This window comes from Taurulus bubalis (assembly GCF_910589615.1).
Source record: "Taurulus bubalis genome assembly, chromosome: 1".
Lineage (NCBI taxonomy): Eukaryota > Metazoa > Chordata > Actinopteri > Perciformes > Cottidae > Taurulus > Taurulus bubalis.
This window is the reverse complement of record NC_136589.1, coordinates 8,736,025-8,760,899: the sequence shown is the minus strand read 5'-3', so window position 1 is coordinate 8,760,899 and position 24,875 is coordinate 8,736,025. Positions and strand designations below refer to the sequence as shown.

Genomic DNA, 24,875 nt, shown 5'->3' with positions numbered 1-24,875 from the left:
ATATATGACTACTTTATTTTTTTTAAATAATAAGAGCAAAGGAAATACCATCTCCGGTATTTAAAGCTTATGTATAGTTATACTTCCTCCCTTTCAACGGTGCCCTGGAATTTCTATGGTAACAAGGAAACACACCGGACCTAAGCGTCTCCGAAGTTGCCAGGCAACCACTACCAAAACTATCGCGCGTCACGTTTCGAGAGCTAAACGATATAATTTACTAGTCGGCAAATAAATTGCCGCAACATTGCTCTTGTTTTTTTGTGTGGATCCGCCTCATCGCTCTAACTACACACAAGACCAGCGGATATGTTGAGGAACAAGATGGAGCTCCAGGCGCGAGGCTTCACCTTGAAGGCCACGATAAAGAACTCCGGGGTGAGTTCTTCATCGTCATGTTGTTCACGTCGTTCACCTAAAATTGGTGTTTGTAGCATTAAGTTGGACTGTTTTATTCAGAAACAATGCACTGCCAGCTGGCCACGTAGCATATTTACTGTCTGGCAAGTGCATAATTAGCGTGAGGTAGCGCTAATTCATTTAATTGCAAAGTTAACGCCGAGTTTTGCCTTGCCAAGCTAGCTAACGCTAGCCATCTAATGGTGCGTTTGAGTGTTTGAAACGTCTCAGACGAGAGTTGCTTAGAGAGACAGGGACAGAGAGTGTGTGAGAGAGAGAGGGAGAGAGAGAGAGAGACATAGAGCGATGGAGAGGGAGCGAGAGAGAGAGAGAGAGAGAGACAGAGGGAGAGAGACAAAAAAGAGAGGAGAGAGAGAGACAGCGAGAGAGAGAGATATATATAGAGAGAGGCTGAGTGTGCTTTCTGTGGCAGTCTGGCAGGTTAGCTGTTACATGAACACTGAAACAGTCTGGACTCCCACGTGCTGCCGTCAGTGTGGCACCACTTTCTAGATTAAGTTACAATGGAGGGAGCCGCTTTAAATTATCCTCTTCCTCTTATCATTTCTCTGTGGTTATTCAGCACAGCCCATATCATCTTTTTGCTCTTTGTGCAGAGCAACATCTCAACACACTGACGTTAAATAGCCCAGAGAGGTTTGGTAGCAGTAAAAAAAGGAAAAACCAGAAAGCCTGACCATATTTTCTCCAACCAGCATGTGTGTGCGTGCGTGCGTGCGTGCGTGTGTAACTCTTTGGTCAGACATGCTGGTCTGGGTTTTAAACACTATGGAGATTACTTTGTTTATTCAATATTTGTATGGTCTAAATGACACTTTTAGAACCCATTCCAAAGCAATAATGAGCTTAACTAGCTAGACACTATGAAACAAAGAAGCACTTTGATAAGAAAAATATATATTTTTAATAACACTTCAGAGACACCACATTACAAAAGGATAATTGTTTATTGACTATTACTATGCCGAGTATAATTTTACAAGCTTAGAGTTATTAATGTGTATTATATAAACCACTTATTTGCATATAGTGCCCTTAGTTTTGTACTGGTGCCTTTTGTCTTACTCTGAACCATTGTGCTCTTGCAGTCCCCAGCATGGACCTCCAGTTAAACTGTGTTGAAGGAGTTTACTAATTTCCAAAGACATGTCGTATCATCCTCTCCTCTCATTTACCCCAAATGAAGATGGAACGGGAAGGTGTAATAAGTTTGTATAGCAGAGGACATCAATCTTTATTGATTAACTAGAATTTGTGCAGCCAAAAAATAGATTATGATTAGAAATCTGGACGTATCTGGGGTAGGTCTTCTGTAACTGTATCGTTGCATATATATTTAAGATGAGTTAAAAATGTGCTGTGGCAGTGGCCCGTGGTTTAGTATGATCTTGTTAAAAATGAGATTATGTGTGAAACTGGCATTTCCCTTAGCTGATGCTGTTTTCCAGCAAAGGCCACTGAAACATGTGTATAGCCTCCCACTGCGTTGTGGCAGATGTGGTAGGCCAAAGGAGCAGCTATGGTGATGAAAACAAGCCTCCCAGCAGCACATTTACACAGACATCCTTTCTTATCCGCACACAAACCCGAGCTTAGCAGCGCTTGCACAATGTATCGAAAAGTATGTGTCATCGCACCTTTTTAACACTGAAGCCTGTGTTAATTTTAATGCTTTATACTGTTGCTATTGTACTGTACAAGTTGACTTGTATTCATTATCAGAAAGACTATCTGACTTTGGTTTGTGTGAGGGGGAGAGTTATGTTGGGTTTTGGTCGGTTTCAGGGTGATGCAGTAGCATATGTAAGGAGCACAGGCTGAGATGTCTCATATTTTCTTCTTTCTTTTAATTCTCACTTGGCACTTTTACAAAGAAGCATTTGCAGCTCATGAGCAACAAAGCATGTCACAGACAGTCATATTGCTTCAATTGACAGATTGAGGCACTCTCATTTGCTTGATTTCTCAGGCAATTATCCCCAACCAATTTTTTCGAGACGACACAAAGTTTGTCATTAAAATCTCTTTCTTTCAGAGTGGAAATGAAGACAGGTGGCTTTCAGTATAATCATTTATTTTTTTAGTATTCTTCCTACATGCAAACTTAGCAACTTGTCATTGTCTTTGTTTTTGTTTTTTTGCCAGGCATATGGTAAAACCCTCGACTTATTTAGGAAATTCCAAGAATACCTAGGATTTAGATTTCTGTGTTTTCTTCTGATGCTGTTTATGGTGACAGGATTTTCATTTGGTCTATGTATAATGAGAGCACTGCATCAGAAGTTGAGGCATCCGTGGTCAGCAATAATGAATGAATTTGAGGAAAGTGTCAGTTTAATATTTTCTGTCAGCAATCCCCAGCTTTCACTTCCACATCTTTTCTTCTTCTCAAATGTTGACTGTAGTCTTCTGGGGACTTTGATGCAAACAATTTAACTAGGTCTTCTCTCATCCGCTTAGTTTTTTGTACGAATGGACTGATTTAACTTTTTAACTCCTAATATCGACTTAGATACTTGGGATTTGGGTATTGGCCAATACCGAGGACCTACAGATACCAGTTTAATTATACCTCACTGTGGCTGGGATCATTCTTTTATGTGGAAGGCAATATCAGGCGTGACTTAAACAATGCTTTCTTAACTTTGTATTACAAAAGATATCAAGTAAATATATATATAAACTGGTTTGTTCTTTATTAAAATAATGGTATTCGTTACCAGATTGGCATGTGGTCTCCGACACCCAATCCAGTAACTACTATTGCCTGGTTTGGTTCACAGTGCCCTAAAAGAAATCTGGCCCATGTGACAAATACAAGTCGACAAGCTGCACATTTCTGATGACAACCGTAATACCTGCAATTGAAACAGCTCTACTTTTTCAATGGCAGGAACTGCCTTTAGATGCAAAGGATGCAGTCAGTGCTATCATTGACTTCCTCCTCCTTTTTTGAAGGTCATAAACAAATTTTCTGTCAAGAGCCTTCACAAGGAAGGCTCCTGCAAAGCCCTTTAATATTCACCATCTCCTCAGAGGATCTGCTACGTCTGGAACATGAATGATAGTACCGCACTGCTGTACCACTGGCTAAATCCTCAACAAAAACCATTACATTTTTCAGAGGCTTGCTTGTATCTGTTGCTTTTTGTTTTTTGTTTTTTTGCCTCCCATGTGATCACTGACATATCGCTCCGTAGAGGGCTTTGCAGAGAGCCGTGATTTGTAGGTAACGACAAGGCCATTTCAAGCCATGAAAGGGTATGGGGACTTGAAGCATAGGCTTATTATACTTTAACGTATTTGTGGTCATAGAAATTGAATCAACAGCACAGGCCCACGCAACTCTCCCCCTTTTCTTCTTGTGATTCATCCCCAAGCATTTAAAGAGAAAAAAAAGGTGCGCATTACATTCTGGTGGGAGGTCGTCACCCTGTGTTTCAGACAGAGAGGAGAACAAAGCTGTTATTTTCTGTGTCAGGGAGAGAGTGAGCTTGGTGACAAAAAATAGCAGGGGTTTAGGGGGAGAGCGCAAACACCTGCATGGTGGTGTGACACGAATGGACATGAATACGCACACCGCAAATGTGAACATTGCAGTTGACACAGAGAGAGAGGAAAAGAAGATGTGGAATGTCATGAGTAATGCTGTATGACTGAAATATTCATGGTATCATCATATGCCAATCCAGAAAATGAGTTACCTGTCAAATCAAGATGTTGTAAAGCTATAATTTTTAGTTGACACGGACATGGCGGTAGCTTCTGCGAAGCAGTTCTGATGAGAAACAGCTTTCTCATCAATCAAGAACAGAGTGTGTATCTCTGCAAGTCACCATACAACAACTTAGCTTTATTAATCACATCCATGCTTGTGGCCATTTTTATGTATGTAGCAACGTAGCTGCTATGGCTATGTAGTTCTAGTTATTCTAGCGAGAAAACTCTGATTTGTTGAAACAAATACAGCACAGCCCCTGACCTATTTGAATCGCTGAACAAATCAGAGATGTGGATCCAGCCTTCATTATTACATCTCGCTGTTTAAACACGTACGTGAAAAACATTTGGTCCATAACTATTGAACTCACTTGGGGTTCCTGAAGGTGTGGAATATGTGACATTAGATCACCATCATGCCCTGTAATTGATTTATATAGTCTGTAATTGGTTGGATGTTTGCCATAACACATCCCGTAATGTTTCCTCTTTTTGTGTACTGCGCTTTCACAAAGACTGAGGTTACTGTCAAGGTCTCATGAAGCCGGTTGCCACAGAAAGTGCTCTTTGATGAAAAGACCCGGAGAAATGGACTGAAGCTGTAAATGTCTCTCTACTCTTGAGTCCTGCAGTACACTGCCACACAACACAAGTGCAAGAACATGGACATGATCCTCTTTAAGGCGCTGTGTCGCAGGGTTCACCTGAGAGGGCAAATCGATAGAAACTACACTCAATCCCAACCTCAACTTTGGCGATGCGAGGGTCTGCAGTTTGCTGAGCCTGTAGACTGCTTCTATAACACGCACACCTCGCTTACCGTTTGCTTGGCTTCTGGGATAAAACCTTAGCTGACAAACATCATCCCCAAGTCTGCGGCAACCCTAACCCACAACACGGCAACCCCTTCCTCCCCGGCTCCACCGTCATCCCTGACTCACCCCACTAACCCCAGGGGACAGATGGAGACTCCATGCTAGCAAACATGACCTTCATATCGTATTCCTTTCCTCTCCCACAGCATCATCATTATATACCTGAGCAGATGTCTCAGCCTCCGATGCTGTCTTCCTCTTTCTCTCTCTCCCTCCCTCTCTCTCAGCATAACCTTCATTCCACCAGGCAGGTCCCCGAAGATGAAAACATTTTACGCTGAGAAACAGTGGGTTGCTCGACAATTACTGTGCACAATAATAAAAACATCAACTAAATCAGCAATATATGAACAGCGAATAACAAGAACTGAATAATAAATTGGAACAGAACACAGCACACAGTCAACATGCACTTTAATTCTGAGTTTATTTGTGTTGTAGTTATTTTGCCTTTAGAGGATTTGTTCGGATTGTGTCAGTAATGTGCTGATTCACATCTCGGCTATTTGCCTTTGATGCTCTAACCACTGAATGTCATCTTAATAAATTACGCCATCTGAACAAATTAAACAAGTGACGGTTTAGAATTGATCCTTGATTAGAGTTTAAATGAGTATAAAATGTATGTGCAACCTGATTAAATGTAATCTCTCTTTAAATTCAAATATAAAACCAAATTAAATTAGATTCAATTTGGTTTAGAATGAATCCACATTTTTATAGTTTGTCCAATAGTCTGATGTGTATCACTGAAATGATGAAATCCTTTGTGCTATCCACTGAAACACCAGAACAGAACATGAAAACAACCAGGATAAAAAAAAAAGTACGATATAGAACGATGTCCATTGTCAGTTAAATGGTTAGCAGGCATTTGTTGACCAAGATTGAACCCTTGAAAGCTTTTATGGAGATGAATCTGTCTGTTTATTATTTCACTCGCAGTCAAAACCATTCTACCCCATCGCTCCTAACACATTTACCTGACACAGAAAAACATAATGTGCCCGGCGTGATACATAAATTGGCTATGAAGCCAGCACGGCGTTATGTGTCTGTGTTGTGTGCCTAAGTAAAGGTAAATTGAGCAAGTTTGCACTGTTGCTATTGATTCCCTCACCTGTCTGCCTGCCTGTCTCACTTAAACTGCCCAATGGAAGGGTTTTCAAAGTCAGTGGTGCATGTGGACACACAAACCCTTGCACACACTCAAACTATGTTCCTGCATCTTTCCCTGTGCTCCTGCACACATGTCTTATCAGCAACAGAAGCCTGTAGTCCATCCCTGTAAGCAGCTAGGTTATTGGAGGAAGAATTGAGTCATGGTAAAAAAAGGTTAAATTGGCAATGGGCTCTTGAGGCCTCTGGCGTTTCCATTACTATCGATCAACCACGGCACCTAAAGGCCTTGAGTGAGCGGATCATTGGCTGACTTGGAAATCTTGCAGTTTCCCCCATAACTTTGTTGACTTTGGCTGCCTTGCTCCTCACTTTAAAAGCAGTGGAAAGAGACTGACCCAAATAGCACTTTCAACATTGTTTAAAGATATTTCTGTATCCATGAAAGGTAAATTTGAATTAACCTTCACAGGGAAGTAAAGCCTGTCTGTAAAATGCTATTTCTGTTGAGACTTCACTTTGATCTGTTAGAAATCAGGTATTGGTGTTTTGTTCATATTGAAAATCTACATTTCAACTGAGGATGCATTTGGTAGAATTTACAAGAAGTAGTTCCTGTGCTTGATGCCCCTCTCACCAGGTATCAAACAGATTAGGTTATAATTGATCACATGCTATCTGGAGTGCATGACTGTTGAAATGTCTGTGACCTTTTCCGTGTTTGAAGAAAACACCATCTGGAAACTTCAGTCAGACTTTAGAGAAGTACTTCCACAGCATTCTATCATGGCCTTGTAGGAAGTGCTTGGCTGATTATGTCTATTATGTTTGCTTTCCTCAGAGCTTGGTTGACAATTACACTGGCCTCTGTGCTTGTTGTGTTCTCCTTCAAGCTCTTGTAGCTTGCATTCTAATTAGATAGCTTTTAATGGAGAATGTTTATTGCTCCTTGCAGGGCCTCTATTTTCCGCTCTAGAGTTAATTAGCCCTATGTCATGTGATAACCGGTGCAGAGGACATCCAGACCTATGCCTCATCTATGAGCTGTGTCCTTCCCGGATCAAAAGCAAGAAAGCAGGGTTGGCTTGTTTTCACTTTATTTCAGTCGTATTTAAAACACAGCTGATTATGAGGACATACTTTGATGTTGCTATATTAAACAAAACTTCATTTTAGGGATGCCAATTCAAATTTTATTTTTCTACCGACAGCCGACCCTGGTTAACCGTTCATTAACTGACTAAATGAGTGCCTTGCATGCATGGATGTGGTGGTAGGAGTGCCCAACAAGTGGCCCAGCTGTCACAACATCCCCAAACACAAAGAGGTTAAATCCACAATTTATCACCAGCTGCAGAGAATGCGCAAAACAGGAAACTGATTTTGGGGGAGTGACTTCATTCTCTGCTCAGGTAAACATTACTCCACTATATCTTTACATAGCAAATTATTGTTGCTGCTATATTGATGTTCAGAATGTTAAGTACAGCCCCTTTAAATTGAACATTCACATCTATGTACATATGATATAGAAATAAACAAGAGAAATATAAAAAAAAGACATTAAGTACAACAGAGTAAAGGGTTATATTAGTTTGACATCCATTCAGCAGGACTTGTGTACTGAGTGTACTGTGTGTGTCCATTGAGAGTCTAAGTGGCAGTGGGTTCGACCGAAGGGTAAAAGGCAGGCAGCGATGATGTTGATGATCTGACAAAACACAAAGGGAGGTGAACTGATATATGTGGAGTGTGGCTGACGAGTTAGGAGGTGGGCGGGAGCTGATGAGGGAAACAGGGGTGTGTAGGTAGATGTGGATTTCATGAGAGCAGGGCTGTGGTCGAAAAGTCAGAAAATTATGTCATAATGTCTTTTTCTAACCACTTTTCTTTGGCCTCGATGGAAAATGTTGTGAGGTCAAGGAAAGATGTGAAGGAGAGATGCAGGAGAACTCAACAAAGAGCTCAGAGAGTCCCATAAAAAATCCACTTAAACTAGGCGATGTAATTTTGACACAAAAGCGGATAAGGTCTGCCGTGGCGACATTACAGTGTTCTGAAGATGGACTACAAAAAGTGCATTCATACAGCAGCGTTTGATGCCGGCTATAAACAGCTGTTTTTTTTTTTACCCGTGGTGTGTGACGGGGAGATACTGGAGTTCCTTCCTTCTTGCTGCAGTTCATACTTTACAATCAACACTGCTCCCAGTAGACCGCATAAACCAAAACTGTCAATTCACTCATGTGCAATATCAATTAAACTTTTCAATATCAATATTTCCGATGTGCAATATATATATATATATATATATATATATATATATATATATATATATATATATATATATATATGTTCAACCATTCAGTTTGATGTTGCTTTTTTACTGTTCAATTATTTAGTAAACCTACCTTGCTTTTTTAAAAACGGATGCTTTTTGTTATGGCACTATCCCTTTTGTGCTGTAACACTGCACATTCCCCTGCCTTATCTTAGACGTGGACAACCCGGTGAAAATATGACTTTATTAGCAAGGTTGGAATTGAAATGAAAAAAGCAATTTAGGCTTTCAGTCACTGAAGTTCACGTGATAATTTTGAGTTAAATGTTTTGGAGAAGGGGTCGGACCGTGAAAGTCTATACTTCTTCCTCCTTTTCGGACATGTAATGTATATTTATGTTTATAATTTATGTTGTTTGTAAGAATTTGTTTATTGATATTTTGCTATATTTACTTACATATTTTATACGTTATTCTTATTTTGTTCTTGCTTATCACTGTCGACTCATATTTATCAACATGAATTTGATCAACATTGGGCTATGTCTCGATGAACATCAGCATATCGTTTGTTTTCATAAAAAGCTGAATGCCTTAGTGAGGTCTGTTCAAGTAGTCGTATGAACCCCAAATGAGTTCTAATACTTGGTTAATTTTTATATTGATTTTTTCAGAATTTTATTTTGAATAAAATGTATATTTCCAAAAAGGAAACTTTTATACCATATTTTGATCATAGTATCAAGTATAAACATCTAGCATGATCTGAGCATAATTTGATCAAGATTCTCCAAAAAGGCCTTCTCAAGCCATGCTTCAAGGCCTAAACAACAACTTACAGAGTTATAATTTATTTGTAAGATAATGACCTAAAGAATCGGAATCTGCAAGAAAAATGACAATAAAACAAAACCTTGGGGTGTTGCCAAGGAGTTTCAGTCAAAAAACGGTGTCGTTCGGTTAAACAATATAAAAGTTTTAACCTTTATGCCTAAACATGATCAGATTGGTGCATGCTGGGTATCTAATTGTGCATACATTTCTGCTTAAGACGTGTGACGCGTTCTAAGAAACCTCTTAGACGTGTCGTTTATTGAAATCCGACTTTGTAAAGTGTACTTATTAACAGTCTAGTAAAATGTTACAGCTGCCGCCCGGAAGTGACAGCAAGGTTACGAGGTTTATGTAATTACATACACTTAACGGTAGCTTTATTTTTTTCTGAGGCGATAGAACTCCTCCCAAAAGGCTTTACTGTATTCCAGCGATTTAAATGAAGTTAATCAACGTTGTGGTTCCGGAGATCCTTTAGGTAACGTCACTTGACTTATTCGTCTCTTTTCTTGTCCGATAATGGGCGCCGCGGGGCTTGGGGCTAGAAAGGTTAAGGGATGGCAGGTCCGGGGAGTGAGAAGAGGCTATACAGTCTAGGGGAAGTTATCAGGAGCTGCAGACAGGAACAGAGAGACAGGCAGAACAACAAAGAGACAACAACAACGTTTTTCATGTTTAGAGATGTTGTGACTCCTCGTCTCTTAGCTCCTAGCTGCTCGCTCCTCTTGCTTTTGACCTGAAAATCGATCTCAGTGCTTCATTCTGAAGGACGTCCCAATTCCTAAAATGCATCTCGAGGAGCGAGGATTGAGGAGGGCGGAGGTTTGCCAAAGGAGCTATAAGCGAGCATCCAGTAGTAGTATCTTCTTTTTCACCATGTGTGACATAAAAGAGAGATGACACACAGCTGGAATAATCCGTTCACATCCCGTCTCTTCCCTCGAAATAAATCTATATGAAAACGAAATCTAGGATGTATAAACTGGGAAATGATAATTGCCTTCTAAAGTCCTGACATTTCCTTTTGACATAATACACAATATAGAACATATATTATGCTGCTGATAGCGAACATCTTTTATAGCTGACAAACGCTGCTGCATGACTTTCAAGCTACCTGAACCTCTTTGTTAGTGTTTTTTGTTTTATTGGCTTAGTTCAGTTACTTCCAATTTAAGACAATTTTCATCAATTGTTTACATTATATTGTGGCTCATATTGTGGTGTGTGACCTGTGTCTTTGTGTAGCTGTTACAAGTTACACATACTGCCCTAATGGCCATACTCCACTTAAGTGTATTAAACTGACAGGGCATTAGTCTTTTATACAGCCATCCTCCATCATTATCATCCAACTGACTGACTTGTCCTTGCTAGAGGAGAATAGCCCCTTATTAGTGTAGGCACGTGTTATACACTTTACTACAGGGTCCTATGTGGCAGCTCGCATACTGCCTACATCAACATAATAAGAACCAGTCCCAGAAAAATCAATGTATCTGACAAACACCGTCGTTACAATCCAATAATGCCAAATGGTGGCCTTTGTTTCACTAACCCCCGCCTTAAAAATCTTTTAAAATCACCATCAATGCAATAACATTGGCCTGACCTTTTACATTTTGCTGACCAGTGCAGAGGCCGAAATGGGCTGTATGTCTGTATCTCTCAAGGACAATGGCAAAGTCCACCATGCCTTAGTGATACATAGCAAATGCAATATTGTAATGAATGTTAGAAAATAAGCATTTTACAACCCAAATGGATATGTATAAGGGGAATATTCTCCCTAAAGAGAATAGGGATAGGAGGACAGAGCGAAAGTAAAGCAGTTCCACCGTCTTACACTCTGAAAACATACCACCTTCCTAGATGGTACTACGGGCCATCTTTATTCACCCAGAGCCAAGAAAGTAAACCTGCAAACTCTTTGATATTTGAAGTAGCGTGTACGTTCCTTTCAGGATTCCACTGAGGATTACTCTGCTGTTTAGCTCATGCCTCGCATTCAGCTGAGTCAAAGTGCTCCCAGTCGAATGTACGCTGGAGGCAACGGCTGTGCCGCAGCAAACTGGAGACGGCAAGGAAAGGGAAGGGCTGGAGGGCAAAAGTACTCCGATACTGTCAGAAATGATCCATCACATCCTGGCTTCCCTGCGCTCCAGCCACCTCTGCTCATTACCCTCGCCATCCGGAAACACCAAGCGGATTCTACTAACGAATGTTTGACCAACACGGTGTGCTGTTGCAGAGGGAGACCGGCAACCTGTTCGTGACTCATTGTCTCTCTTCTCTCACTCTCTCGCCCTCTCTTCTACTTTTTTTCTCTCTGTCATTCCCCTCTCTTCCTCGCACTCCCTAAAGACAGAGGAGAACAAAAGGGGCGACTGAAGAAAAGCAAAATAACCCCTTGGCCCTTATCTGCAGAGCACACCAGAGCTTGTCTGGCCTCAGACACAGCTTTGCCTGTCCTTTGAAGGCCCTCATCTCCCTTTGATTTCAGCCAAATGGTTCCGTATAGTGACTTTCCATCTGTCACTCTGACACCCATCTCTTTAGCGTTGTCGAATTTAACTGACTTTGTTGGGACTGGCGGTCTGGCTGTCTGATTAAGGTTGTGACATAGATGCTGATGTGAGTGCTAATGTAAGAGATTGGGATTCAGACCTTTACTGAAATGGATGAAAAAAAACTCTCCGCCACTTTTCTAAGGTTATCTGTACTGTCTTGGCTGTATTTCTTATATTACCATTTTAGATATTTAATTGATGCTCTGATACTGAGTGATTTAATGTGGAGTCTAAGGGTCATCATCACATTACCTTGACAACATTCCTCTGAGATGGGCCACAAAAAGACATAAAAATTCACGCCAAGGAGAGTCGTAGAAGGAAGCATTTTTACGAGAGGAAATTAGAGTGAGTGGAGAGGAAAGATATTGGATAGCGTATATATATATATATATATATATATATATATATATATATATATATGATTCTGGGGAGAGAGGATGACGCAGCACAGCTCTTAAATAGATGAGTTTTCATTTTTTATTTTATTTCATTGCTCGGACTGAACTTGGGAGGTCATTTTGAACTCTTACCAAAACAATAAGCAGTATTTAAGCTTTGCCTCAGTCAGGACTGTTTTTGAGATCTCATGCATCAACTGTAAGCTTTGTCCTTGGTGTTGGACGGTGAGACTAAAGGCACACTGCCTGGATGTTTGCGTAGCAAGTCCCTTATTCACTATTGTTCATTCACACAGCCTTGATTTATGCCTGTCATCAGAGGTGTGGGATTAAGGAGGTGGCACAGAAAGACCCATGTTAATAGCGCAGACACCCGTCACGGCTTCAGCAAACCTGCAATGCAGAGCAAGAGGCGTGGAAGCAGCAGGAGTGATTAGATGGATGGATAGACAGATGAATGGATTCTAGGAGCAATAATTGATCAAACTGAGGTAGATCTCTACGACTTTCACACAAATGCTGCTCTCTGAATAAAGAGAATGCACAAGCAGAGCCTCGGGCATGTCTTTACTTAAGCTCTATTTTATTTATTTGTTTGTGTGACTGTGCGCATGTGTGTGTCTTTGTGTCAGTGGCTCCCTGTAGCTCAGCCAAAAGTGTTGCCTCTCTGTCTGAGAGAGCTGCTCCAGCAAGCACAGTGGGAGATTTGAGGTGTCTGAGAAGTTGCCTGTTTTCAAAGCGTTTTTTTTCTTTGTCTCTTGGACTCATCCGAAGGGGGGACTGTCATCGAGAAAAACAATGACCCCTGTAACAACCTCTGCTGGGAGACCCTTTGTCCTCTTAGTCTGCGAAATGAACTAATTCGGGATTAGGAAGCATTTCATTGTACTATCAAGTAGGTAAAGGACATGGAGATGGAGAAAATAAAGTGTGTTTTGTAATTGGATGTGTGCAGCTAAGTTTGGCAGACTGTGTGCCCTGGGTATCTACTAGCAGGCATGTAGGCTTCAGTGTGCTTCCACTCCCTCCCCAGTTTCATTTCTGTAAAGGCCAGATTTCAGACCATGCAGGCTTTGGTCTCTGCATGGCGTCTCTGTAAGCAAACCCACCGGAATACTTTTTAGCAGACGCCCTAACAGGGAGCAAGACTGATTTCCAGGAATAGAAAGTCACGCTGGATGTGCGATAAGAACATGGGCCTGCGGTTCATTCTGCAATACATACTAATCACCGAGATAATGTTCTTCCCTGTTAAACAATATTCTCATATCAGAGATAGAACCTGTATCTCTTGCCATGTGCAGTCTGCTTATCTCCCCACGCCTCCCTTCCACTCCTCAGGAGTTTGAATGTGTGTGATGTGGTCACCTTGTAGACTGACCCGCTCTCTCCTCTCTCATCTGTGCGACTGTCTGTCTGTGGTGCTGCGACCAAATCGATGGCCTCCTGCTTTTCTGGGTGTGTCTGTCTCCTCGTCCTCCCCCTATGGGCCTATTGCTGCCAAATCAAACCTCCCACAGCTCCCAGTGACGCTTCCTCACTGTAGTCACAGCAACATTCACACAGCTTCGCTATCTCCCCGTCTGTCTGCTCGTCTCCTCGTCTGGTTACAGCCTGCTTGTCCATCCGTTTATTTCTACGACTGCCTCTTTATCTGCTTAGTTGGCCGTCTCTCTACCTGTAAAACAAACTTCGGTTTCAACTTTTGGATGAGTCATGCAGTTATTCTGAGCTGGGGCCAGCACCCATAGCCACTCCAAAACAAAGAGTGTTGTCACTGATTTCAGGGACATTAATATTCTATGAGGTGGTTTTCAGTCCGCCATAAATTAAATGCAGTTATGAGGATGTTTATTGACAAGAAGCTACTTATTTGGTGAATAAAATTGGGAGGACAGTTAAATTCTTCTTTATAAGCAGCAGAAGTGGCAATCGCAGCAGGTCAGGGATGTAGTTTTCCTTCTGTGTCTCATTAATTTCATGGCCCAGCTTAGTGTTTTAATACCTTCATCACTGATTGGGGCAGTAAAGACAAAGCATTGGATCAGTGCGTGCCGCACTCTCTTAACAGCCTGTCTCTGCTGACACGCAAACATACCGCACACGCACTCATAGACAATGCACACACACAAATAACACACTCAAATTGCACAAATTGAACAGTGGTCAGACATTTTCTATCCTGCAAAATCATATTTATTGTAGCCATGTATTGCATTGTGTTGTGGTAAATAATTGAAAAAGGATGAGGGTAATTCTCTCTAACAAGAAGGTTAATTGTAAAAGTTAAAACGTGTAATGAAGTGATTCCAAATAATAATAGGTCGTTGACTACAACAAGACTCCAAATGATATGTGTTTGACACAACCTGCACACATGTGGCGTTCTACACGTGTATTTACATCTCTGCTTCGTATCAGTGTAGGTGCACATTGACGGCATCTTGGCTTCAGTTCAGACTCATGGGAGTCAAGCAATGTGCTTGTCTGGCGTCATGGGCTCAGTGCATGTGGTTTCCCCGCTCATTTAACAAGTAGTAAGAGTTGCAACATTCTGCCTTTGCCGTGCAGGCTGATTCACTCTGAGCCGTCCTCTCAACTTGGTGATATGAATCAGCCAATAGGGCTCTGTAAGCACACGACTGCCCTGCTGCCTGGCTGATAAGTGGGCCACACAGAGAAGATGGAAAATACTCAGAGAATTCTCACTCCCTCTCTCCGTCGTTCAATCTTGCTCACTCCCCCCCCCCACAAACTCTCTCTCTCTCTCTATCTCACACACATCCCGTTAACGTCTATCTGTGTCTCTGCTGTTCTTTTAAGTGATGGGGTTAAACTAGAGGAGACAGAAAACAGCGGGGTGCTCTTCAGTGCTTGAAGCTTCTTTTTGAAGTCCTTCTTTAAAGTTATCCCTCTTGCGCACAGTTCAATAGTAGGTGTCTGTCACCTGTTTCATCCTCGTGTCTTTGTAGTGACACGAGGTGTGTAGTGTCGTCTTTCCCGAGCGGTGTCGTCATTTTTCATTACACACATCCCTGCCCTTGTGCCTGCGTGCACAGTACAGTTGATGCAAAAGCCTCTGACACAGTGACACTTGTAAAGCACACCTCTGTGGTCCTGTGAGCTCTGAACAAAAGACTCTGTTACCTTCCATCAGTCTGTGGTGTTCCCGTCCAGTGAGAGCTCTTTACTCATTTGTTCTCATCCCACCGTGTCTCTCTCAACAGGGCTAATTTCAGCACACAATGAAACTCACTCGCAGACTGATTGCACTTCTTGCTGTTTGGTCGTGAGAAATTAATGGAGTGCTGCACAAATATTGCAGATTTCTTCTTCTGAAAAGGAATCAGCCTCCCACCAGTCTGTGTTTTTCCCTGCAGAGGGAATGAGTAAGCAAATATATCCTGGAGAAGGATTGTTTGACCATATAAGCAGAGATTCCCTCACAGTCTAAATACCTCCATTATTGTGTCTGTGCCTTGTTCATTTAATTGCAGTTTGAGAATAATGCACGCATCTCTAGTCCAGGCATTATCCCTGGTGGCCGGCAGGCAGGCAGCGGGCTACAGTGGAAAAGGCCCTGTAAATAAAGCAGGCTAATTTTGTTGCCTGTGGCAGCGATGTGCACACTGACCTTATCAGGAGCGCCTCGGCCTGTCTATTCCATCCTCTGTGACTAACCTACCCTGCTCCCTCCCTCAGGAAAGGCGGCTTTCTGTACGGAGCTTGATTTCAATAACCTCTCAACCGAGAACAGCAGAGAGAGAGAGAGAGAGAGAGAGAGAGAGAGAGAGAGAGAGAGAGAGAGAGCGCAAGTAGGTGTCTACCCCGTTTGCTGCCTCAGTAAACAGGTGATGCAATGCACCTATGTGCAGTGGCACTGTTGTCACCCCCCCCACACACACACACACACACAAATACAATGCAACAAAATGCTTTTTTGCCCTGACAGACAAGAGGCAGAAGGCTAATAGGAGACGGATGAAAAAGTGAAAAGTGAGATTAACGAGGGCCTCATTTTCAGGAAATGCGCAGTGGTGATGGCAATGCAGGGTTGACAATGAATTGACAGCCCTTCACCAGACATCTATCAGAGGTATTCAGAGGGGTTTTGGGGTGGTGGTATATGGCAGAGAGATGGAGAGATATGAGAGAGAGAGAAAGAGAGAGAGAGAGTGCTGCAGCTGGAGGCCCAGGCACAGTGATGGATCACCTACATTCTGCAGCAGCCCCGCCATGCTGCACTCACCCTCAGAATTGATGAGCCACACCTCTTGTCTCCCCCTCTCCCTTTTCCTATCATCCACTATTCCTCCGTCCCCCTCCTTCATTCTCACACCTCTTGATTTCGTCACTCTCAGTCTCTTTGTTGCTCACCGTTCCAGCTTCTTCATGTCTCTGTCTCTGGTCGAGCTCACCCTTCACCTTCATCCTCTCTCTTAATTTTTTCTTCTCCGTTTAAGTTTTTTTCTTCTTCTTCTTCTTCTTCTTCTTCCCTGTGCCTTGCCCCGCCCACTCTTTGTGTCAAAATCAGGCAGGAGAGCCATGGAAGTGCCATACTGATAAGGTTAGAGGGAGAATCTCTGTTTCTCAGGGTGACACCTTTATAAATGACAGGAGCATGAGGCCCTGCCGGTGCTCAATCACCTCTGCAGGGTCTCGCCCATGGGGAGCTCGGCATGTGCGGTGTGTGAGCGTGTGCGTGCATGAGTGCATGTTCGTGCGTTATTGCCTCTGTGGCTCTTGCAGCAGCCAGGTTTACGGTGGAGCTAGTTGGAGTGGACAACAGTGTTAGGAAGGAAACAGATCTGGAGGCCTAGTGAAGGCGAAGGAGAGAAATGACAGCCTGGAGCTCATCTGACCAGTACTGCCTTGTTATGACTCCCTGATGTGTGCACCAGGGGCACACAAAACAGACACTTCCTCCCTTTATTGCCTTACACCACCTCTATCTCTGTTCTGTAGTCTCTTGCCTCACAGGCATGCTTTATAGCCTCCACTGAGGGGCAGGATGTTATCTCCTTGTATAGGTCTGTTATAGGTTGATGCTCCTTTTTTACGGTTTGTGTTTTTGTTTATGCCAGTGTTTTAGAACAGGGATGCATTTTGGACTTGCATTTTGGACTTTGCACTTCATGTAACAACTCAACCACCTTTGTGGTTACTCGCTTCAACAATTGCAGACCATGCAATGATTTAAAATGAGATTTGCAGAGCGTATGATGTGACTCGATGGCTAACAGGGCAACATAATCTGCACAGCTAGCCCCAAATTGAGTTAACACAAACGCATGCTCACACATACAAGACAGAATTTAGGAATGCCTTTGCTCACAACATGGACGTTGTGCGCTTCTTATCTGCCCTGTCCATAAGTTTGTGTGGTTTAAGTTCAAAGAAAGCTACAAAACATAGGGAACACATCCTAGCTTTTGTCGGAGTGGCTATTGCTATTACTTTAAGATTCAGTGATAAGGATTTTTCTACCAGCATGCATGAGCTTTAGATCGCCGTCATAAATGGCAGAACATTAGCAGGCAGATAGATCGCCATCAGGAAGCCAGCAGCTGATAATCTTTCGACAGTGCTATTCATATTACAGTTCTCCTTAAGTAGCATCAGTAGCACGTAAAAAAGCCCCCCCCGGGTTTGGCTTTGATGGCGTGCCTGCAGCCACAAGAAAATGGTGCCACGGTGCATACACGCATATGTGCCTTTCTGGTTGTTGACGTGTGTCGCCTAAAAGTGATGATGATTGTGGGGAAAACAAGGAAGTAGCTGTAAAGTTTGGAACACCTCAGCTGCGAACTCAGGCCATAGAAGTGACTGCGGCGTCATCATTTCTGCCCATAAAAGCTGCTCAGCCAGTCAATGCAAGTCTGGGTTCATTCTCTCCTTGCTGCCCAGTCGGAGCTAATTTTAGCCTCCCTGTGCAGCGTGGCTCAACCGCCACCGTAGCTACCTGGATATGAGGGCTTTGTCACTCCTGCAGGCTGGAGCAGCACTGATCTGGACAGCTTTACAGCTTGCTATTTCCACAGCGAGGGAAAGCAAAACAACTCCTGCAGTGGAAGGAATGCACAAGGTAGAGCGAGGAAGAGGGAAGACAAACAGCTAATAGTGATGAGTCTAAATGAAACAACAAAGGGCATTTTTGTATTAATTTACCCTATACTTTGTGCTTGATGTGACGAGACAGAAACAATATTTTCAATATATTCAAATCTTGTGCAAAACTGGGAGCAGTCTTTGTTTTTTCAGAAGTGCACTGTTTAACATGGTTTTACAAAACGATAGGTATTACACAATTTTGTTACTGTATGATTAAACACACAATTGCATACTAAAATGACCCAGCACTTCAAAGACCACAGCAGCCATACATGTATCATTTGTTGTGATGGATTAAAGGTTTGTACACTAGGTGCTGAAATGTGCCTTTTCTTGTGCTTTACATGCATTGTTAGTCACACACATTTTGTTCAGGTATTCTTTCTCCTGCAGGTATACAACACTGTGCCTATTAATTCAGCATAATATTATTCGGCAATCCCTGGCATGGTAAACAAATGCTCCAAACAGATTCATTTGAAATGACTGCGCAGCAATCCCACGGTGCATTAGGGCTGTTTAAATGCAGGGAGTGCTCTGGGACACTCACTCAGAGCTGCTCATAACCGTTTCTCCTTTTCTTCTTGTTTCTCTTGATCCTTGCCATGACACCAGCTACACTCCATCACACGTGTAACTTAAACTTTGTTCCATGTTGCATCAGTCCTTAGTGCTGGGTTTTACTGATGCTGCATTTGTGGTTCTAGGCTTTTTTTTTCCTATCAATTTTGTTTGGGAATTATGCAACAAACAGGCAACACTAGTGAATGATGTAACATGGAAAACTAAACTAATAGACTAAAACCCTTTAAAATCTCTCAAGTTGCACAGCAGTCTTCGGCAATCCTGCCAAAGATAACATGTCCCAGTCCCGCTCTGCGCTGCCTGTGGGCTGCTGTGGCAAAATTCTGTTTCTCAGTGGGTGGTAATCTGAGGATTAATGACAGCAACACATCTGCCAGTCAAGTGGCAGCGCCACACAGATGGCGGGGGATGCACACAAGCGACACAGGCAGGGAAACGATTGGCTCCAACATTCTGTCATTTGTCCACTACAACTCTTGCAAAGCTCTAATGTTTTCAATCAAATGAATCTGTATTCCTCAAGTACATGAGTGGCTCCACTTGAACAGTCTCAGTGGGTCTTTAGTGAAAGGTTTCTGTCACTTCCTTGATGGAGTGTTTCTTTGCAGGTACTTTCAGGTAATTGGTCCTTTCGTGGTTCATACATTAGGTGTCATGTTTGAACACATCATCTTTGTGGTTTCCTCTCATCATTTTTGTAAAATGTATTAGTTACACCAATTTGTTTTTCGATAGAAGACACTTATTTTTTTCTAATTTTAAGCTCTTCACTCCCTCTCCTTTGCTATCACCACCAATAGTCCCCAAAACAATAGCAGCAGCCACTGTGGCTAGGGTGATAGGATTCTCATTCGCTGTCAGGGGCGCAGTAATAGCACATGTCCAATATGGAAGGAGAAAAAAGATGATCTGAACAATGCCTCTTGCAGTGCCTCTGGCTACAGGGCCAACACTCACACACACACACACACACACACACACACACACACACACACACACACACACACACACACACTCACTCACTCACTCACTCACTCACTCACTCACTCACTCACTCACTCACTCACTCACTCACTCACTCACTCACTCACTCACTCACTATCTGGGTTTTGCCTTCCTTAGAGGAGCAGAGGAGCAGTCACATATGTCTAACTGAATTACTTTTAAGAGGAGGTAGTGGGAGTGATTCTATTCTTGTAGGAGGAAAACACAGTCAATTCTGATTTCATAAAACAACACTTTCACTTGCCCTGTGTGGCTCTTCTGTTTATTTTACAGTTTTGCTCCCGTCTCTTCATTCCTATGTTCTGCTTTGTGCTTGACCAGGTGGAGGGTCCCCCGGCTGCAGGGTCTTTTCGTGAGCGTCCTTCCAAACCAACCACCTTTCGCAAATTCTACGAGCGCAGGGAGTTCCCAATGGCACTGGAGCACGACACCAAAGGCAACCATATTGTGTGGAAGGTAGGAGTGCTGCCCTCTGGTAAGGATTGACTAATGTGTGTGGTCTTCTCACAGCATTAACAAAAAAGCCAGGGTGCTACATTTGCCATCAGGAAGCGTGTCACAGTGGCAATGTTGTTAGAATCTCAATAATACACACAAAAAAAGCCCTTTGCGGCACATGTAAAGCCATTTAATTAAAAGCTTGCAAAGAAGAAAAACATAAATCAGGCCATAAATAACTTTTTATTTTTTTTTATTTACAATTACACACAACACATTTGTCTTCTTCACACATTTGCCTTCTACACAAGCTACTGTTTGAATCCACCCTGGCTGTCAAGCCGTTTTGGTGAATTTCAAGACTCGATAGCTGCTGTGAAAACACCATTTATCGTCATCATTATCAGCTCAACTGAAGGCGATGATGAGAGTTTTTTTTGCATATTCACATGGCCAATGTGGGATGTTATCCTGTAGGAGGCAGTGTAGATTTGCTCACTTGTAGGCTCCACACGTCTCACAGCACCAATCACAGAATCCATCAATCACAAACTCTATAGAAACTCAAGGCAGTCGCAGCAAAACACAGAGACTAATAGTGTAGGTATTTGTGTGTCTGTGCTGCATGTGCGTGTGTTTCAATACATAAGCCTCCACAGAGCCATCAGACTCCCGGCTGGTCCAGTGTGTGTGGGATGGATGCGTTCTTCTAATCACCACGTTGCGTTATTTCTCTTCAATCATCGTACAGCAACGATTCTTAATGACATTTATTCATAGTAAGCAACGATGAATGAATCAAACAAATTATACTCTTCTCCTCCTGTTTTTCCGACTTCAAAGAGAGAAGGGAAGGTGGGTGAGTGAGGGAGCATCCTCGCTAGTTAGCTGTTTGTCTTCAGGTGAAAACACTGTAAAAGCTCTCTTTGTATAAATTATTTATGTAAAATGTTCAAATGAATCTTTGCGTTTGCAGAAAATAATGTATTTCTTTTGTGCTCTGCCCATGAAAAAGCACTCAGCAAATGGGATGTGGTGTATGAAATTGTTGCTGTCATCTCCAATGCAGCTGTTATGCTTATTGATTTCCCCCCAATGCTTACACATACGATATGTGCCATTTTTAAAGTCCGCCAAAAAAGATGAGTTTATTACTTCTTCTGATTTGCAACATTTTACTTTTTTTTTTTACAAAACTGTGTCGGTTTTAGTTGAGGAGATACATTTTTTCATATATGATTAGTTTTTCCTTCAGATCAGTCTTCATCAGACATCTGTTTGTTTAAAGCAGGTTAGGTAGAGGTGGCACCTGCTGTGTGCATCTGTTATGTGGGTTTAAATGTGTGTGTAGCGTAACAGAGAGTGTAGCCATGATCGCAGTAAGTGGAGAGGGGCTGCGGCGTGTTTGCACTGAGCTGCCCTCGGGGCACAGGTTCAAGACGGCAGCTCCGGATCAATCCCAGTCTGAGAGCTCAGCCCCCTAGCAAATATAAAGTCGGAGGAAAGTAAGAAAGAGAGAGTCTTTCGGAAAGAAAAAAATAAATGGTGAGTTGATTTAGTCTGTGGGCTGAGTACTCAAGCAAACAGAGTGTGAGTGCATGTGTGTGTGTGTGTGTTTGTGTACTGTATTTGTATCGGTTTGACTGTCGGTATTGATGGATCTGTGGATTGAGGTCAGGAGTTCAGCTTCCCCACCAAAGATGCTGTCTGTATATGTTTGACTCTGCACAGCAGCAGAAAGCCAATGTGACCATGAAATACACAAACAGGCCTGATTGAATGCCAGAACTGTGCTCTGTTGCACCTGCACCCATACTGCAGTCCACTTAAACCATTGGAGGTAAAAACTAACTTAAAAAAAACAGATTTTCAGCTTGTGTTATGTTACTCTCGGAAAGTGATTGCTTTGGTTGCTTGATGTCAATGTAGAACCCAGCAAGCAGCTGCAGGTTTGATATGCTACTGTATATGCTATACTTGCGAACACGTTTGCAACTTATTTGCAACGTTATTTGTGCAGAAACAAAGCAAATTATGTTCTTTATCACTACTTGTGAAATATAAGTCAAACACTCACTCGTGGTTTAGCTTCAGTTGCGCCCACTAACTCCTGCAAAATACATCTCGGTCTCTTTGGCTCGCAAAATGCTTTTTGTAAGAGCCACTAAAAAAATAAAGCTCCCCGCCATTTCATGCTGGGCAGGCAGCGTAGAATTGGCTCGTGTGAGCAGTCTTGCGAATATCTTGCATATAACTGGCGAGTGTGATGTTGATTCTCAATGGGATCAGCTGATACCAACCAATTCCTTGAACAGGGAGTCATTTAAATCATCATGTACATGATTAATTTGGAAATTTTAAAATTATTCGTGCAGCCCTTTCCATATTTTATGATTTCAGAACATCCTGTGTTTGGATACAGTATTGGTGAAGGAGTTTCATTGTGTTGGTTTTATTTGCAATAGCAATAGAGGACTAGAGCGGAGGGTTATTAGATGAATATTTCCCTCTCGTTAGAACGAGGCTCCTCCTTTCTCCATAAAACAATCATGTCATACTTGTTTTGCCGAGTAGGAAATGCTTTGCGGCTTAAAAGAACGTGATCAACTCTGTGCTTACAGTATAATCCTGTCAAGGCTCTTTGCTCTATCCTGCAAACATACAGTATTTGTTGAAGGTAGAAGTAATGGTAGAGGCAGAAGAAGAGTGTGTTGAAAGGTCAAAATGACAAGGCAAGGCAAGGCAAATTTATTTGTATAGCATGTATAGTATTCACATAAAACCATTAAAAGCATCAAAACATAATGCAGAAAAAAAAACAGTTAAGAAAACATTAAAACAGTCAAAAAGCAAAATAAAAAATACAAGTTGAATAAAAGTTGCAGTGCAGTTTAAGAAATAAAATGCAGTAGTGAGATGCAGTAATTGAATCTGGTTCAATTAAAGGCAACAGCAAACAGAAAGACAAAGAGTTATGAGTCATGCTACTTTATGTATTTGTGCGCATGCTGGCCTGCTGGTGTATGTGGTTTTATAGTGTGTGTTTGAGTCTATACGTACAGGGTAAATGCAAGTGGACTAAATGGCAAGGGCAAGTTGAAAAAAGGAATGTTGTATCTGAAAGGTAATTTGGCTCTCCAGAGGCAAAAGCCTCAACTGTAATAGCGCTCAGGTAAAAGCCTTACATGTATGGGGAACATGTGCGTTAGATAGATAAGAGAGAGACGGGCGAGTTCCTATCCCTGTCTATGTGTGTTTGTGTTACCGTGTGTGTGCACAAGGGTGTGTATATGTTTGTTTGTGTATTTGGCCGCCGCCATAACGTGGAGGCCAAAGCCTGGAACAGCACCGTAATCTACTGCCATCCTTTTTGCCAAAAAGAAAAGAGAGGGAGGGAGAAAGAGAGAGAGACTGCGCTCTATAGGGACTCAGCAATCAGGAGACATGGCAGCCGCTTGGCTCTCACTTATAATGGATGAGTTGAGGTCTTCCTGTGCTCCCTGTGGGGCCTGGTTGGACTCTCCCATCTCTCTGCAGGCCTGCAGCCAAACATCATGGTACACAGGCGCATGCACACATACTCACCTCGCATGTTTTACACAACTCCTAAAACAGCTTGTTTATTTTATTTCATTGATCGCCTATGCTTTATCTTGTCCTTTGATCTCCTGTTCAGCTCCGTGTTTCCTGCTGTCCACTCCAGGTTGTTGCTTTGTCCTCTTTATAATCCTGCCTGTCTGTTTCTGCAGGCTTTAACCCCCCGACCCCCCTTCTCCTTGCTCATGTACTTTATCTATTCCCCTTTGTCCTTTTACAGGGTCTGTCTGGGGGCAGAGGGAAAAAGCCATTTTATAAAAATATCAATGCAAACCTGATTTCTTCCCACCGTCCCCCACCACGGCAGCCTCAGCAGGCAGAAGGGGCGCATAGATGGGGGGGGGGGACAATCAATTAATCTGATCAAGCGCTTTAGGAAATGGAGAGCGTAAGCGCTCCTAGGGGACGGATATCCATCTCCTTGGGATGATTGAATTACGCACCGAGTGAGAGTTGGAGAGGAGGGAGGGCTGGAGAAATGAGGTGGTTAGGGTGACCGAGGATGAGGGAGCATGTGCTTGAGAAACGCAGTGGGAGTGTGTGCTTGATACGGGAGAGTGAAAGATAGAGAGGCCGAAAATGAAATGGAGCAAGAGAAAGAGCAAAAGAGTGGGGTAAAAGAGAGATGAGGTCATTGCAGAAGCAGCAATGGGACCTTATTTCTCTCTGTCCCTCCTTTCCCCCCATTTACATATGTGTATAGTATGTTTTATACTTTATAGTTGATAACCCCTTCATTTGACAGCTATATTACATGGCATTGGCACATCGTTTTGCTTTCTCAATTCAATTCACCTCTGAGTGCTGCTCTTGACACATTTGTCATCTATTTAACAGTAAATTGTCTCACAGTACAGTATGCATATGGTCCAGAAGTATGGATGACTTTATGGCAATGGCCTACGGCACAATGATAGCT

General features: G+C 42.5%; 1 protein-coding gene across 1 annotated transcript in view; it reads left to right on the top strand.

Moving 5' to 3' along the window:
• Positions 1-309: 309 nt before the first annotated feature.
• Positions 310-24,875, top strand: part of pacrg (PARK2 co-regulated) — a gene marked incomplete at its 5' end in the record, with an annotated part of 120,710 nt that continues 96,144 nt past the window's right edge. The window contains 2 exons of the mRNA XM_079229993.1: positions 310-378; positions 20,243-20,377. Coding sequence (XP_079086119.1) covers positions 310-378; positions 20,243-20,377 — 204 coding nt within the window. The remainder of the gene's footprint in view (positions 379-20,242; positions 20,378-24,875) is intronic.